Genomic DNA, 18,757 nt, shown 5'->3' on the forward strand with positions numbered 1-18,757 from the left:
TTTTTTACATGCATTAGCGCCATTTTTTCTATTGAACGTAAGAATTGCTGGACCCCCCCCCTCCCCCTAAGAGCCTTACGTAATTAATGAATGGCCCCTTAGGTTGAGTTCGATTCCCTGCGTTTGCGAGATTTTCTTCGATAGGGGTAAATAAATATAATAAATTGTAAAAATAATAATTGAGTATGTGTAACGTAGAGATAAAAAAATGTTGTGCAATAATTTATTTTTTTAATTAAAAAATATTGATTTTTTTTTAATTTTTAAATATTTGTAGTCAGAATTCATGAGAAGTAAGTCAGGAATCTTGAAAACTATTTTATAGAAAGAAATGTCATTGAACATCACAAATAGTCACAGGGTTTAATGATTTATGGTATGGACAAAAAAAAGGGTCTCCGACCATCATAAAAAATCTCACTACTATTGACTGTTCTTTGACTAAACCTCACGTGACTGCAATCGTAACAAAAACAGTCTCAAAACGTCAGAGATCCTGACTAATTTTTTGACGTTCTGTGATTTTATTTTTAGCAGGGATTGTATAAAGTTTCGAATATTTTAATATATAAATTTGAAAATAGAAACTCAAGAAACAATTCATTTTAACAAAATAACCTAAAAAAAATTAAATGTTCCTTTTTAATTAAAAATATGACCTTTAAAATTATATATTTAATTTTTATAAAAATGTACACCAATACTTCGGTATCGATACTTTTTTGATCGATACTATATCGGCATTGGTATCGTTTATTTACTAGTATCGATACTAACATATCGATATTTTTTTTAAGTAATGGCACTTTTTGTCTTTATAGACTGGCCTATAAATCACGTTGCGGCTCCCACCTGACTTTGTCGGAGGTACGGTGTACGCAGCTTTCGGCCGCGTAAGGGCCCACTTGTTTGCATTATTTTAAGAAAACCTTGGAGAGGGGGGTCCGAATATGGTTGAAAGTATTCTGCGGACAAAGTTGGGTGAGGGCCGCAGCTTAAACATTGTTTGGAATATATTTTTTATTTAATATTACACGGAGAGAAAAATCAAGGCTTTATATTATGAAAGACTATTCTGCTACTTTTGTATGCACGGAGAGAAAAATTAGGTTGTGTGGACTGGAGACTTAAGTTAAAACTACTTGAGTGACTCAAGTAACGATGCCTACAGTTAAAGCAAAATTGGTCGCACGGTAGTTTTGACTGTGCGGTCCCAAATAGTATTAATGTGCCATTAAAAAGTGATATTTCCATTCATTTAAACAGTTGAGGTTATTCGTGTAACAAGTAATATCAATATGTTAATATCAATAGCGAATTCAAGAAAAAAATTATGCCAATTTATTTATTTGTAAAATATTTAAATAAAAATTTTGCACTTCGAAACTTACAAATTTGTCATTTATCGTATTCGAAGTGTGTTATGGTTTGCTGACAAAATAATTAAATACTTATTAATGAATGCGTTCACAAAAGTAATGTAAAAACACTGTAAAAAGAAAGGTACTAATTTAGTACCAATTTTTGTACTAAATCGTAATTTGGTTCGATTTTAATACCGAAATCAGCTCTAATTTAGAACTTTTTTTTACAGTGAATAATTAATGTACGCTTTAAATGTTGAAATACGACTACGCAATGTCCTAACTTTTTATTATATGTATAACAAGAAAAGTGTCTAAAACTGAAAATCCAACACACAACATAACTTCAAAAAGTGTTTCTTTTTATTTTTACATAATTTTTCAGTTAATTTGAAAAACCTTTGGATTCAGAATTGCTTAAAAACTATATTGTGGACCTTATTATTTCCTTTAAATCATCAAAAAAATGTTAATATTTGAAATTTTTTTAAAAATCAAACCTAACCTAGAAAAAATTAATAAATATAATATTCTATTAATATGCGTGTGTGAATAGCGCCACGCTGCCAAGCAAAGCTGATTGGTCAAACCGTCTGTCGGTATTATTTGAGAACATTATAGCCCTAACTTGATAGCCAAGTCAAATCTACCGTGCTCTCCAGTTACAAATGCCTTGTTTAATAAAATTGGACCAACGACTTGAAACAAAGCAGTTATCACCTAATTTTTCTCTCCGTGTGAACTTTTCTTACTAATGGAGCAAATATTTGAGAATTTTTAGTATAATATTTGTTCGCACTAAGGATACATAGCATATACATGCTTTTACAGTAAGAAAAATGTGTTATAATAGCAACAACGCCAAGCGGAGATCGTACCTAGCTCATCCTTCTACGATTGCAGAAGTTCTATGCTTTTTCGGTATTAGATTCTTGCAATTGACGATTAGGCCACACCTACCTACTCGCCAGTAGACCTTTTCATGCTGATCATTCTGTCTTCTTCCAACTCATGCGTCATTATAAGCGCTAGATAAGGACAGAACGATCAGCATGAAAAGGTCTGTTGCAAGAGTCTAATACCGAAAAAACAGAACTTCCGCAATCGTAGTAGGATGAGTTAGGTGCGATCTCCGCTTGGCGCGACTGCATTTAAGGTATAATAAGTATACAATAAGGGGCTACATGACAAACTTTATCAGCATAGACAAGTTTCATAGAAAAAAGACATAAGTTTATACCAAAATTACTCAAATATTACGCATATGTAGCATATAAAATTTTTGCGCGTTAAAGGTAAACATTTAGATATTACATTGAAAAAATATAAACTGTTTGAATGTCGCGCGTTAATTTTTATATAGTTGGCATCACTACCTGTCGCATAGTGAAGACAACTTCTCTCTTTACATACCTATTCTGTAGTTTAGCCAAAACGTTCGTAATAATGCATACGTAATATTAGACATATTCGTAGAAATACACTCTTATTAGTAAAAACATACGTAGTAATATAAGCCTTTACGTAGTAATGAATGCATGTGCCTTTTTTTAATTCTCTGTTTTTTAATACAAATTAACTTTTTTTAGTAACCTACAGATTTTTTTAGATCTATGAAAGATCAGGTATTCATAAAAAAAGAATTACTAATAAACACCCTATTACAGTGTTTCTCATAAACAACAAAAAATTCAATTTTTTGTCCTTAAAATCGATTTTCTTAAAAACGACTAGATGTCGTAGTAGAATCCTAATATAGCCTATTAGACATTTGAAAATTATATTTCAATTTTAGAATTTTTACGAAAAAAAAAATTTTCTTAATGTGAATAAATATTCAAACCTTATACAGGTTTTAGATATCTACTATTCATAAAAACAGAATCAAATAAGAATTTTTTAAAAACCTTATAGGAACCCTGACTTACCATACATTAGGAACTATTGGTTTTCTACAAATTTCTATTAGGCATTTTTTGCAACAAATGTTCTTTTCTAGTCCCACAAAATTTTTAAAAGTCGAAAAAACAAAAAATGGCATCTTATGCATACGGCAGCTACGGTAAATACTTTTGTCACCAAGATATATTAAAAGTTAAGAATCCCTTTACACCCCAAATTACTCCTATATTAAAATAAGATAAATAACTATTGTACTCACTCTATTTTCATCTAAAAATTTTAGCTTAATGGATACATCTGAGCGTAATTTCTCAAAATGTTGTTTATGTTGTTCATAATTTGTTTGTGCTTCTTCTAATCGTATTACATTACTACTATCTATTTTCGCAGCTTGAGACAATACTTCAAGATCGGTCCTGTATGCATCATATTCTACTCTGAAAAGTAAAATTATAATTACTATAATATTGCTATTATTATTATTATTAGTATTATTATTAGTATTATTATTCAGTATAATAAACCATACCTTGCTGTTTCATACTGTTTTACAGTCAATAAAGTGTCTTCAATTGTTTTATTGCACAAAGTGTTTACAGATGAAATAAAAAAAGTTAAGGCACCAAGAAGAGTTTCACCATTTTTAGTTAAATTTCTTTGTGTTTCTGAATTATATAAAAATTCTTCTTGTAGTTCTGGTGACTTCTGAGCTAGTTCAGAAAATGCTTCTCCAAGTGCGTGCTGCGTTTGAACAACACTATAAAAATGAGATGACAAGGTTCTAGATAATCGTAAAATATTGCAATATTTACGTTGAGTTTCTCTCAGTAAGTCTATTTGAGATTCCAACTCTGAAAAAATTAACATTCAATTTATATGGGGTACATTGTTATTAACATTTTACTTATCGATCTTTAAATCTCTGTTCTCTCTCTTCCAGGAGAGATCGATATTTTTACGACAAATGTGGGCCCTTTACGCGCAGAAAACTATAAAAGGAGGCGTATATTATTTTCCGTTTCAGGAAATAAGCTTCCTCTTTCAATTTCTTTTTCTGAAGAAACATGTGTATTAACAACTAAATTTTTTTAAACCATTTTAGAGACGTTTAGATTTTATAGCATTTTTTTAATGAGTTTATATTTTAGGGATCTATTACTATCATATAGGACAAGAATTTACCAAAGTATGAAGCCAATCCCAGAAAATTGACTTTTTGGGCTGGGACGATTGAAAAAGAATCTCTCATATGTAAATACTCTAATTTTATATTATTTGCATAAAATTGTATACCGTTATAATTGTTTTGAGCTGTGCATTGCAAATATAATATTTATATCATTATTTTTTCAAATTCCAACAATTTTTAATTTTGACATAAAAAGCCATAAAACCACAAAAGACTCTTCCGACTGCTTGTTGGAAACCAGTCTCGCAGGTCACAAAAATTTCAAATATGTTTCCTTGATTTTAGTTATAGGAAAAGCAACACATGTTACAATCCTTTTCATATCATTGGCTATATTTTTTAGAAAAAAAATCTAGAAAACGCCTTTTTCACTTAAAAGTACACCCTTTTACAACAACATGCGCAGAAAAATATCGATCTCTCCTGGAACAGAATATAGTTAATATTAAGCTTATTGTATGCTTTTATATATTATAACATTTTTACCTATTTTTCTTATATTTTTATTTATTATTATTTAAGTCTTAATAATTGGATAATAATAATTATTATAAATTGAATTATACTAGAAAAATGTTATCTACACTTTGAGGTTAATTTTGAATTATTTTAATTTTATAAGGGAATAATTTATTAGCGCCAGAATATTTTATATAAAAAATATACAAAAGTTAATTATTTATTTATTTTAAATATTTACCAGACTAGTTCAGAAAAATGTTAGGAAAACTTCCTAGCGAACCGCGGAGAGGGGAAGGTAAGGAGAAAAACACATTAATTATTTCACTGAATTTAATTTCACTGTAATATTTATTAAAGTTCACTATTCAATTTTATTATTAATTTATTACTTTCTTTTTTTAAATGACATGTAAAAAGTTTACTTAATGTATTCGGCCTATGGCCGAACTTACAAAGATTATTCCGCTTGCCATGCGGTAAGCAAACATCACTTTAATTATTTTCAAAACTTATTTTTTTACGTCCGAGAAGATGGCAACGCCATTTCATTTTTTCACAAAATCAATTTTTGTGCTAAATTGTGCTAATTTTGTGCTAATTTGTGCTGCAAAAATTTTTTTGAAAAAATTAAAAATAGGGGTCAAAAATTTAAAAAAACAGTTTTTGGCAAAAAATTTATGATTCACTTTTATTCCAAACAAATCATTTGTCAAGTTATAATGTAACAACAATACAATCTACCAAAAAAATTAAAAATTTTTTTTTTTTTTTAAATACAAAAATTTAATATTCAAAATTAAAATTTTTAACCATAAAACGGAAAAAATATGAGTCGGTATCAAAACTACACAAGAATTTTCATAAAAAAGTTATATTTTACAAAACATAAAAATCGTTTTTTTTTACATTATGTATTTTTAATGTTGTTTTTTAAAACATTTATTTTTTTATTAATTTTGGTTTTTTTGTTAATGAAAAAAATGTTTTTTTTATTTGTTATTTTGTACATTGAAATTTTTTTTGTTTTTTCTGAACGTTATTTTTTACAAAATTTTTTTTGTTATTTTTTACACATGAAAAAAAATTTTTATTGTTATTTTTTACATACGAAAAAAATTTTTTTTGTTATCTTTAAACTGCATACGAATTAATGTTAAAATTCATTTGTACTTGTAAATGCAGCTTATATACACAGTTTCAATGTATGCATTTAGTTTGTGGGCACCTCAAACCGCCCCAAAAAAATAACGAAAAATTTTTTTTTCTATATGTAAAAAATAACAAAAAAAATTATGTAAAAAATAACTAAAAAAATTATGTAAAAAATAACGTTAAGAAAAAACAAAAAAAATTCAATGTACAAAATAAAAAATTAAAAAAAAATTTTTTTTATTTACAAAAAAGTAAAAATTTACAAAAAATAAAAACAACATTAAAAAAATATAATGTAAAAAATAACAATTTTTATGTTTTGTACAATATAACTTTTTTATGAAAATTCTTGTGTAGTTTTGATACCGACTCAAAAATATCAATATTTACGAAAATAAATTTTCCTGCTATATTCTGCAAGACAAGCACAAAAATAATCTCTGAAAACATTTTTGAAAAACTGTGTTTAATTAAAAAAAATTGCAATTTTATTACTCAAAATTAAGATTTTTAACCCTAAAATCGTCAAATATCAAAATTTTGGAAACTCAATTTTTGTGCTATATTCTGCACGACTAGCACAAAAATAATCTCAAAAAATATTTTTAAAAAACTGAGTTTAATTAAAAGAAATTGCAATTTTATTACTCAAAATTAACATTTTTAACCCTAAAAAGGGCAAATATCAAAATTTCTTAAAAACAATTTCTGTGCTGTATTCTACAATACTAGCACAAAAATAATCTCAAAAAACATTTTAGAAAAACTGAGTTTAAATAAAAGAAATTGCAATTTTATTACTCAAAATTAACATTTTTAACCCTAAAAAAGGCAAATATCAAAATTTTGGAAAATAGATTTTTGTGCTATATTCTGCACGACTAGCACAAAAATAATCTCAAAAAACACTTTTGAAAAACTGTGTTTAATTAAAAGAAATTGTAATTTTATTAATCAAAATTAAGATTTTTAACCCTAAAATGGGCAAATATCAAAATTTTGGAAAATCAATTTTGGTGCTATATTCTGCACCACTAGCACAAAAATAATCTATAATTATAAAACATAATCTATATCTATAAATATAATCTATAAAATTTTTAACTCTAAGAGGGCAAATATCAAAACTTTTTAAAATTAATTTTTGTGCACAAAAATAACCTATAAAAATATTTAAGAAAAACTGTATAATTAAACGAAATTACAATTTTTTAAAAATATTTTTAAAGGTTATTTTTGTGCTCGTATTGTAGAATACACCACAGAAATTGATTTTTCAAAATTTTGATAATTGCCCATTTTAGGGTTAATAATGTTAATTTTGAGTAATAAAATTGCAATTTCTTTTAATTAAACTTAATTTTTCTAAAATGTTTTTTGAGATTATTTTTGTGCTAGTCGTGCAGAATATAGCACAAAAATTGATTTTCCAAAATTTTGATATTTGACCATTTTAGGGTTAAAAATCTTAATTTTGATTAATAAAATTGCAATTTCTTTTAATTAAACACAGTTTTTCAAAAGTGTTTTTTGAGATTATTTTTGTGCTAGTCGTGCAGAATATAGCACAAAAATCTATTTTCCAAAATTTTGATATTTTTTTTTTTTATTTGAAACAAAATATCGAGCCCATAGTCAGGAGACCATTTAAGGGCAATACATATAGTCTATATAGGCATAGAATAAATAATATTCAATAGATTTTATATAATGCAAAACATAATATTTTTAAACAGAAAATAAAGATATATAATTCGTCGCTATTAATTAATATTAAACAAAACAAAAAATATATGTATCATGTTTATGCAAAAAAGAAAAAAGGAGAAATTAAATAATAGAAAATCCAGAGAGGTTTTAGCGTTGAGTTACAATATAATCTTTAATAACGCCTATAAATGAAAGAAGAGGCATGTTAAAAAGGTCGATTTCTGCGTTGTGCTGAAGGCACATAACATTAATTGCATTACACATATTGTATATAGGCGCTGAGAATCCTATTGGTGTATTTGGCATTTGTAAAAGAAACGGTTGGTAATAGCGAGATTGTAATCTTGGTATCTTAAAGTTGATTAGTTCGAGGAGGTTTGGACAGTTGATTGAGTTGTTTATTAATTTAAATAAAAAAATGGACTGATTTATAAACCGTCGTTCAGATAGTTTCAAGAAATTAAAATCTTCACACATCCTGTTATAATCAAAGCCTTTAGGGGGATATGTGCCCGTTTTACGAAATACTAGAAACTTCAAAAACTGTTTTTGTATTTTTTCAAGTAATATAATATATTTATTGAAAACTGGGTTCCATGGAATTGTCGCATAATTAAATTTTGAAAGGACGAAAGCATTATATAGTAATATCAATGTTTTAATGTCCTTGAAGTTTCCGGCATTCCGAATCAGACATCCTAATGCCCTTTTAGCCCTTGTTGAGTCGGAATGATAAAAAGTTTATCTGATTTAGTATAACCTGTGGGAAGTCAATCTGAATATTGCTTATATTAAAGTGATGCTTTATTGCCAATAGGACTCCTCCGCCTCTTCGGTTTTCCCTATCATTCCTAAATGTATAAAATGAATTTGTAGAAAAAAGTTCGTTTGAGTTTACACAAGGTGAAAGCCATGTTTCAGTCAAGGCTATTATATCATAGAAGTTAATATCTGGAAAAATTTCAATTTGTAATATTTTAGTATTTAGTCCTCTAGTATTTTGATAAAAAATTTTAAGATTGTTTTCATTTATGGAACAATTTCTCGCTGGGTTCACTTCTGTACTACTGTGGGGATTCCTTTGATGTAACGTATCATTAAGTTGACCTCTCCGTTCCTGGTACGTTCGTTCAAGAGTATCTTCGCATCCTTGTATTCTCGTTGTTGACGTAGTGTTTTGTCCGGAGCAAATGAGAGATTTTGTAAGAGTGGCGTATTCAGTTTTTTTTAGTTGTCTCGCTGTCATTAGGATTGTCGTAGCTTGGTCTTGGTTCTTGCAAATGACCTTGACTGGCCTTGCCTTGAGAAGAGCCTGAGAAAATTTACCAAGTCTTGTAATTTTTATAGAATCAATAAAGGCAACGGGATCGTTAAAAATAGATTTCAGAAGGTTATGAATGTTATTAGAGTCAAGGTCTTGATTATAGTTTTGTTGATCATCAAGGGATTCGGGATGTCCAAAAATTAATAGATTTGATTTTCGCCTTTGCCTATCTTCAAATTCACTAAACATAGTATTAGCAGATTCGATGTTTTCACTAACGGTTAACTCTAATGCCTCAACCCGTTTATGCACAATATTTAATTCATTTTGGAGGGTGTCTACATTACCTTCAACTTTATCCAATCTTACACCGAACTCAGTAAATCCCTGTTTAAGTTCAGAAAGTGAAATATCAAGTTTATTCAAACCAGTTTTTGTGTCACTTGATAAACTTGCAATTTGTTGTGAAATTAGATGGAAAGGGTTGTCATTGCTTGGAAATTGGAATGGGGTTATCTGTGTTGTGGTTGCAGTGGTGTTGGGAGAAACAGCTGGTGACGCATCAGGGCCGCAGCATTTCGCAAAACCGATGTCGGGAATTACCTTCGTTTTATCAGCGCATTTAGGATGAAACGGAGCGGAACAACCATCGCAGAAGACTGGGCTGACCACTTTTCTATTGCACATTCTGCAAATTTTGTTATTAGAAGAGCCTTGAATACCACGAATATCCAATAACTCCATATTATCCGGCATATTGTTATTCTCTTCAAAGGTCAATATTTGTGGAAAAGATATCACTATAGCACATGGGCTCACAAAAAACGCGAAAAACAATCAACTGTATTTAAAACTGGTCACTATTATCACGTTTAGTGTAAACCTGTCCGTAAAAAAAGAAAAAATTCGTGTTGCACTTTTTTCTGCAAAAAAAAAGCTTTTTTTGCCCATTTTAGGGTTAATAATGTTAATTTTGAGTAATAAAATTGCAATTTCTTTTAATTAAACTCAGTTTTTTAAAAATGTTTTTTGAGATTATTTTTGTGCTAGTATTGTAGAATACAGCACAGAAATTTTTTTTAAGAAATTTTGATATTTGCCCTTTTTAGGGTTAAAAATGTTAATTTTGAGTAATAAAATTGCAATTTTTTTTAATTAAACTCAGTTTTTCTAAAATGTTTTTTGAGATTATTTTTGTGCTAGTATTGTAGAATACAGCACAAAAATTGTTTTTTAAAAATTTTGATATTTGCCCATTTTAGGGTTAATAATGTTAATTTTGAGTAATAAAATTGCAATTTCTTTTAATTAAACTCAGTTTTTTAAAAATATTTTTTGAGATTATTTTTGTGCTAGTCGTGCAGAATATAGCACAAAAATTGAGTTTCCAAAATTTTGATATTTGACGATTTTAGGGTTAAAAATCTTAATTTTGAGTAATAAAATTGCAATTTTTTTTAATTAAACACAGTTTTTCAAAAATGTTTTCAGAGATTATTTTTGTGCTTGTTTTGCAGAATATAGCAGGAAAATTTATTTTCGTAAATATTGATATTTTTTCCGTTTTATGGTTAAAAATTTTAATTTTGAATATTAAATTTTTTTAATTTTTTTGGTAGATTGTATTGTTGTTACATTATAACTTGACAAATGATTTGTTTGGAATAAAAGTGAATCATAAATTTTTTGCCAAAAACTGTTTTTTTAAATTTTTGACCCCTATTTTTAATTTTTTCAAAAAAATTTTTGCAGCACAAATTAGCACAATTTAGCACAAAAATTGATTTTTTGAAAAAATGAAATGGCGTTGCCAACTTCTCGGACTTTTTTTTTTATTTTATGCCAATCTGGCGAGAAATGGAATTTATTAGTCACTGGGACTCACCGTTAATACGACGCCGTCCACGCATTGCGCCACGTCCAGACATGGTCAACTTGATATAAATTTTTACTTTCAAACTAATTTGGCGTGCTGCCTGATACACCATCAAAACGAGAATGAATATCAATTAAATAGCGTCACCTTTCAAGCTTTCTTTTTGATGGTGAGTCCCAGTGAAAGTAATTAATAACTTTCTATTTGTCGATAATCGATATATCACGCGTCGATAAATTTCATCGATGTCGTTGGTAAGGTAGATCGCAACTCTACCAGAGAGCGTAGTGGTGTCCTCTATTCAAAATGGTTGCCCTCATTATTGTGACAGGATCAAAACAATCAATATACTTTCGGCTTCCTGGTGCTTTTGAATATTCAGGAATCTCATCCAAATATGTGCACCCGGAAGTACTTCCCCTGCTGACTTCGTAAAAGATGAGCGACCATGGATTTGGATATTGTCGACAATTCCTCGTGATAACATGAAAACATTTTTGGAACGCGAGTATACAAATTTTATTTATCAAAATAATACGAGAGTGATTCGACGAGTTGGCAGACAGGTTTAATCTATTATTTTATTTTAATTTTATTATTACATTCAAATAATTACTCATTTTGTCTAATTTTTTATTTTATTTATTTTAGGAAAAAGGAAGATTCGCATTTTGATAGGGTGATAAATTAAATAACAATTCATTATTGTGTGTGGCAAAATGCCACGTCACAATATATATCTATATAAATATATATATAAAACTACACATTATATGTATATAAAAGCATATTTACATGTATTTATTATATCCTGACGCGTAAGGGGGTATTTTCTTGAAAATGGGCATGTTTTCGTAAATTCTCTTTTTCTCACAACAACATTTTTTGACCTGGAGGACATCCTAAAAAATACTATTCCACCGATTAAGCAATTTTTATTGCTTATTCTACACATATACCGCTAGCGTTGAAACTACAATCATAATTTTTTATTAATATTTAACCATTTTTTAAAACAATTTAAGTTAAAAAATCAAGGTCAAAAGTGAAAAAATTCCGCCATTTTGTTTTTTTCATCAAAAATAGTTGATTGTACTTCCGACGATAACAACAAGCTTAATTTTCAAGAAAATAACAAAAATTTTATTTTTCGATTACCTGAATTAGAGATATCGTGTCCGCCAATTACAAGTAGGGGTATTTTCAGGCGGCCGTGACAGCAAGATAATCCATAATAAATAAGGAATAAAATTTTTTTTTAGTAGTTTAAAACCTTTCAGGTATAAAAAGTTTGAAGAAAATAAAATAAATTTTGTAATAAAAAAAATGTTTAAGAAAAGTCACTGAGTTGTGGTACTTATCCCTTAAATGAAAGCTTAAACCTTCAAGCAACTTTAAGTCCAAAAACTGAAAATATCTATCTTAAACAGTTTAATAAATAAGTAGCTATTCTTGTTCAGTGAGACCAAAATTTTCAATAAACACAAGACATTTTAAATAAACACGACATCATCTTTTTTTAACACCATTTTAAAATTTTATACAGAAAAAAATTGTCGGTCTGAAGATTTGACACGGTGATCTTGAAATATAATAAAGTTTTTCTACGTCGACAAAAAAAATCATTTGTACTATCTTTTAAAGGATCATCTCAAGATTCAAAATCAAACATAGAAATCCTAGCTGCTCGTCCTAGCACTTTTTTCAAAAATTACGATTTTCATTAAAAAATTTTTAATTTATGAAGCTTGAAAAGATTGATTAAAACAACAAACGTTCTAATAGGGGTTTTTGGGGTCGCTGATTACGAATCTGAAATCCGTTTTTCAAAATTCAAAATGGCGGATCCAATATGGCGGACGAATTTTTTAAAAATTGCTTCGATTCGCTTGAAACTGGTTACTCGGGGGTTTTTGGGGTTGTTGATTACGAATTTAAAATCTGTTTCTCAAAATTCAAAATGGCGGATCCAATATGGCAAGCAAATTTTTAAGAATTAATTGGATTTGTTTGAAACTCGTTACTCAGAGGTTTTCGAGATGATTTGGTAGCCTTGAATAAAGGCTGATTCTTATAGTTGCTGATTACAAATATTAAGTTTACATTTTTAGGTCAACATTTTGGCGTCAACGCTCAGCGCCAAAAATTGTTTTTCACAGAACCAATAGTGTCAAATTATTTTTTTGAAGATTTTCAATACAAATAATGCATTGAAAAATACTTTTCAAGGTATTATGTGTTCCCAAGATCTTGTTAAAAATGATTTTAAATTTTTGGTCTCGTGAAAAATAAATTTCGACTCCCAGCGTCGATGCCAACCTCATGGAGATTAGGTTCATTCCAGAATGGAGCATAACGCGCGTTCAATGCAGCGTATACGCGACGCGTCTCCATTTGATTAGCATTGAGAAGCGTTTGCGTCTGCCTCATTCTGGAACGAACCTTATACAGAACAAAAGACGATCGCAAGATATCATTCAATATTTCTTTATGAAAACCGATAAACGATATAAAAAACGAATACAAAACAAGTCAAGCTGTAAATCAGTTTTTTAATCAAAATTGTAGACTAAAAAAACCCTAAAAAAACCTGAGTAACGTGTTTCAAGTGAATTCTTTCAGTTTTTAAACTAAATGTCCGCAATACTGGATCGGCCAATATGAATTTTAGAACACTAACATCAGATTCGTAATCAGCGACTCTAAAAACCCCCAAGTAACGAGTTTCAAGCGAATCGAAGCAATTTTTAAAAATTCGTCCGCCATATTGGACCCGCCATTTTAAATGCCCGAAAACGGATTTTAGATTCGTAATCAGCGACCCTGAAAACCCCCCGAGTAATAAGTTTCAAACGAATCGAATTAATTTTTAAAAATCTGCCCGACATATTGGATCCGCCTATATGAATTTTAAAAAACAAATGTCAAATTCGTAATTAGCGACCCCGAAAATCTTCTAGTAACCAGTTTCAAGCGAATCGAAGCAATTTTTAAAAATTCGTTCGCCATATTGGATCCGCCATTTTGAATTTTGAAATAGGGATTTCAGATTCGTAATCAGCGGCCCCAAAAATATTTTCCAAAATAATTAGATTTTTGACAATTATTTATTTATAATTGTTTATATTTTTGCGTTAATATTATTACTTTTATTTTCTTGTCATTGAATAATATGTTCCCTATCTCTTAAAAGAAAACATTATGAATATTGCTTAAAAAACTTAGAATACAGAAAGAAATGTTGTAAATAAAATAGGTGGTAATCTGGGTTACATCTGTGCCGCAAAGGATTAATTGTGTATGTTTGTATATATTTATATCTGGGACCCGGACATGAGCAAAACAAAATTCAAAAACACTTTTGTTTCTAATCAGAATATCAGAATCAAAAGTTAACATCGTTTAGTTTTGATTCAAATACTGTGGTTCAATATTGTGTCAATACTGTGGTTCATTTAAGTTTTAATTTCGAATCCAAAATCCAAAATTAACATTCGATTCCGTTTGTTGAACGTAACGAAAATGGAATCTACTTTTGATCCCGTTTGGTAAATAAAAGGAAAATAGAATGTACTTTTAATTCTGTTTGTTAGACGAAAGGGAAGTAGAATGTACTTTTGTTTTTGTTCGGTGAACGAAACGAAAATCTGTCAGATTACTTCCGATTTTGTAACCGAAACAAGTAAATTCGAATTTTTCATTATGAAGAGTGAATCTGACGGATTTTCGTTGCGTTCACTGAATGGAATCAAACGTACATTTTACTTTCGCCTTATTTAATAAACGAAAAAAAAGTACATTCTACATTCGTTTCGATCATCAAACGGATTCAAAAGTAGATTCTACTTTCGTTTCGTTCTACGAACCGAATCAGAAGTATATTCTACTTTCATTTCGTTCACCAAGCGAAATCAAAAATGAATTCTACTTTTGTTTCATTCAACGAACCCGATCAAAAGTACATTATAATTTAATTTCGTTCAATAGGCGGAATCAAAGTAAAATTTGATCTAATTAATTTAACAATTCTGTTATAATATATTTCATGCAATTATATATTTTTCTCTAACATGTATCAAACACTGCCTGCCATTTATTATTTTAATTAAACAGAGAGGAATTGAGAGTAAGCACGTAATGCAAATCGCGCTTTTCTATTAAAGTCTGCCCCCTCGCGGTCAAAATATCGAAGCTTAGGTGGTTAGCTATATATATTCCTTAAATCGGTGAGGCTACACACATACGCATAATGTAATGGCTAAGCCGAATGACGTTCGGAATTGATCGGGCGGGCTCGTGTATCTTTGCGTGAATTAGAGAAACAAACTGAAAACGAACCGTGCGGGCCTCATCCAATGTTTTGACTTTTCTTCAGATAAAGTATATGAGCCGGTTTTTGAAACAATTCACTAACCGACAATATTTTTAAGGTTAAATTTAGAAATTTTAATTTAAATTAGTAATTAAAATACAATTTTAATTTATTATTTAAATTTCATTTTAAATTTTTATAAAATTTAGAATTCTAAATGTTCTCTCTTCGAATGCATAGTTGAATAAGTACGAAATTCGTTTTCAATAAATCTTATCATAATTATTTTATAATAAGTAAAAAAAATTTCGGTATTACAATATTATCTTTATTTATTTAATTCAGTTAAATCATAGATTAGTAATGTGAAATAATGTGCTTTTGTCAAAGTCATATTAAAAGAAAAATTAAATTCTTTTTATTATTTTGCCGTTAAAATTTTTGAAAAATATTTTTTGTAATATTATAATAAAATTTTAGAATTTAAAAATTTTACCTAATACTGACAACAATGTTTATAATTTAATTCTTCAGAATGTTCTCATTTTATTTAAAATTGAATCAATTTTTTATGTCTATTTAATAGTTTATAAAAAAAAATAATTTTTTTTTATATTATACTTTTAAATTTTCGATTTGTAAATGCTAACACATTATAAGTAGCTTACATTTTTTAAAATATTAAATTTAAAAACATTTTGTCAAGAGATTAAATGTTTTAACTTAAAATAAATAAATAAAATAATCAATTTTAAAAAATATTTTATATAGGTTTTTAAATCAGAAAAATTGTTTTTGTAAATTAATTAATTATTTTTTCTTTGGGCTTGTCCAAGTAAAAAAGGATTTAATTTTAAATAAAATGAGAATATTCTCAAAATTTAAATTGTAAACATTGTTGTCAATACCTATTAAAATTACCCACAATTTAATACATTATTAATTTGTATAGAATATTCTATGGTGTTTAGTTTCACATTATTATTTATGTTTAACTAAATTAAATAAATAAAGATAATATTTATAAAAATTATGTCAGTTTTTTTTTACTTTTCAATAGTGTTATCAAAAAAATTTGTTTTTCATTTTTTATTAAAAAAGTAACAATTTTTTATAAACAAATTAAATTTTTTTTTAATTTGTATGTGATTTTTTTAAAACATACCTGGAAATAAGAAGAAGATTTAGTGAAAAAATTTAGAGTCGGCCAATAAGTTTTATATTTTTATGTATTTAAAAAAAAACACCACTTGCAGCATTGTGCACATTTTTGAATAGTAAAAACAATTGGTAAATTGTTAAAAATTATTTAAAATAATTTTTTTTGAAACCTGAAATTTTATTTCACTATGAAAAATGAAAGAAAATTTTTTAACAATTTAAAAATTTTTTTTACTTTTCAGAAATGTACACAATGCTGCGCGCAGTGTTTAAATGTTTATTTAAACCTATATAATCTTAGTTATTTCCAGTATTTCTTAGTATTTTCAGGTATGTTTAAAAATTTTTTTTTAAAATCATATTCCAATTTAAAAAAACTTAATTTTTTTATTTTTTAATAAAAAATGAAAAAAAAATTTCGTTAACATTATTGAAAAGTAGAAGATAAACTGGAACTTTTCTTCTCTTGGCAAAAATTGAAAAAATCCAGTTTTTTGTCTACATTTACAAAACTGAAATTTTGAAAATTTATAACTCGAAAATTTGCATAAAGAAAGTATCTTTTTTTCACTACAGAACACGAAAAAATTATATTTGGCTGAATTTAAAGGGTCGACTGAAATCTCACGTGAAATCACCCATACGTTTAAGGAAAACATTTTTTAATTAAAAATTTATAATAATTATGATAAGATTTATTGAAAACGAATTTCGTACTTATTCAACTATATGCATTCGAAGAGAGAACATTTAGAATTCTAAATTTTATAAAAATTTAAAATGAAATTTAAATAATAAATTAAAATTGTATTTTAATTACTAATTTAAATTAAAATTTCTAAATTTAACCTTAAAAATATTGTCGGTTAGTGAATTGTTTCAAAAACCGGCTCATATACTTTATCTGAAAAAAAGTCAAAACATTGGATGAGGCCCGCACGGTTCGTTTTCAGTTTGTTTCTCTAATTCACGCAAAGATACACGAGCCCGCCCGATCAATTCCGAACGTCATTCGGCTTAGCCATTACATTATGCGTATGTGTGTAGCCTCACCGATTTAAGGAATATATATAGCTAACCACCTAAGCTTCGATATTTTGACCGCGAGGGGGCAGACTTTAATAGAAAAGCGCGATTTGCATTACGTGCTTACTCTCAATTCCTCTCTGAATTAAATAGAAAACAGCATTATACCAAATCATAAGTTGCCACACGAAGAAAATCATAAGAAAGTATGTGCATATTGTGACAAAAAAATTTATTATTACAAACGTATACAATTAACTTCAGAAATTAAAGAATTTTTTAATGAAAATCGTATTTTTTGAAAAAAACGTTAGGACGAGTAGCTAGGATTTCTATGTTTGTTGATTTTGAATCTTGAGATGATTCTTTAAAAAATTGGATAAATGACTTTTCTTGTCGACGTAAAAAAACTTTATTTTTCTTCAATACCACCGTGTTGAACCTTTGATTTTTAGTGCAAAAGTTGAATCAACTTGTCAGCTAGACACTAGGATATTATAACGCACGAGATAAAACGCTGGTGATTGCAGACGCAAGTCCAGTTGCACTTGGAGCAGTATTAGTGCAAATAGATTCAAATCGCCCAAGAAACATCGAATACGGAAACAAGACACTGGCACAATGCGAGAAGAGATATTATCGAACTGAAAAAAGCCTTGGCTTTAGTATGGGCAGTAGAACACTTTAATATCTTTGGCAAACAGTTCGAACTGATTACTGATCATAAACCACTTAAAGTCATATTTGGACTCAAATCAAGACCATGTGCAAGAATAGAATGGTGGGTTTTAAGACTACAGTCTTACGACTGCAAGATGATATATCAACCGGGAAAAACAAATGTCGCAGACCCTTTATCAACATTATGCAAACTTCAGGCAGATCCCGATGTCTCTGAAAACTAATGTCAAAGTATTTCTAATAATTCAAGGTTATAAAGTGTAAATAACACAGCCACACAAAAAAAAGTTCTGGCCTGGAAGTCTGACTATGTTTACTATACATTTTTGGGGATGTTGAATCCAAATCCGGGGTCCATGTGACCCCATTACATTAGAATTTTGACATAACCTCAAAAAACCAATATAACGGACATTTTTTGGAAAAATCCATTGGATTTGCTTAAAACTCCTTACTTAGGGGTTTTCGGGATCGCTGATTACGAATCTGATATTGTTTTTTTAAATTTCAAAATGGCGTTCCAATATAATAGACACTTTTAAGAAAAATTCATCCCATTTGCTTGAAACTTTTTACTCGATTGTTTCCGGGTCGCTGATTACGAATCAGATATTATATTTTAAAATTTTGAAATGGTGGCTCCAATATGGCGGAAAGT

General features: G+C 28.4%; 2 protein-coding genes across 3 annotated transcripts in view; one reads left to right on the forward strand and one right to left on the reverse strand.

Moving 5' to 3' along the window:
• LOC127282168 (tumor protein p53-inducible nuclear protein 2) overlaps positions 1-18,757 on the forward strand; it is a 381,620-nt gene that overhangs the window by 251,772 nt on the left and 111,091 nt on the right. The window lies entirely within an intron of this gene.
• Positions 1-18,757, reverse strand: part of LOC127282165 (arfaptin-2) — a 101,152-nt gene that overhangs the window by 33,927 nt on the left and 48,468 nt on the right. For both annotated transcript variants that reach the window (XM_051306279.1, XM_051306278.1), the window contains exons 4-5: positions 3,796-4,117; positions 3,526-3,703 (exon numbers count right to left, since the gene is read on the reverse strand). In XM_051306279.1, coding sequence (XP_051162236.1) covers positions 3,526-3,703; positions 3,796-4,117 — 500 coding nt within the window. The remainder of the gene's footprint in view (positions 1-3,525; positions 3,704-3,795; positions 4,118-18,757) is intronic.

The sequence above is a fragment of the Leptopilina boulardi genome, unplaced genomic scaffold (genome assembly GCF_019393585.1).
Source record: "Leptopilina boulardi isolate dan_hultmark-lab unplaced genomic scaffold, ZJU_Lbou_2.1 LbouV2_285, whole genome shotgun sequence".
NCBI classification, from domain to species: domain Eukaryota; kingdom Metazoa; phylum Arthropoda; class Insecta; order Hymenoptera; family Figitidae; genus Leptopilina; species Leptopilina boulardi.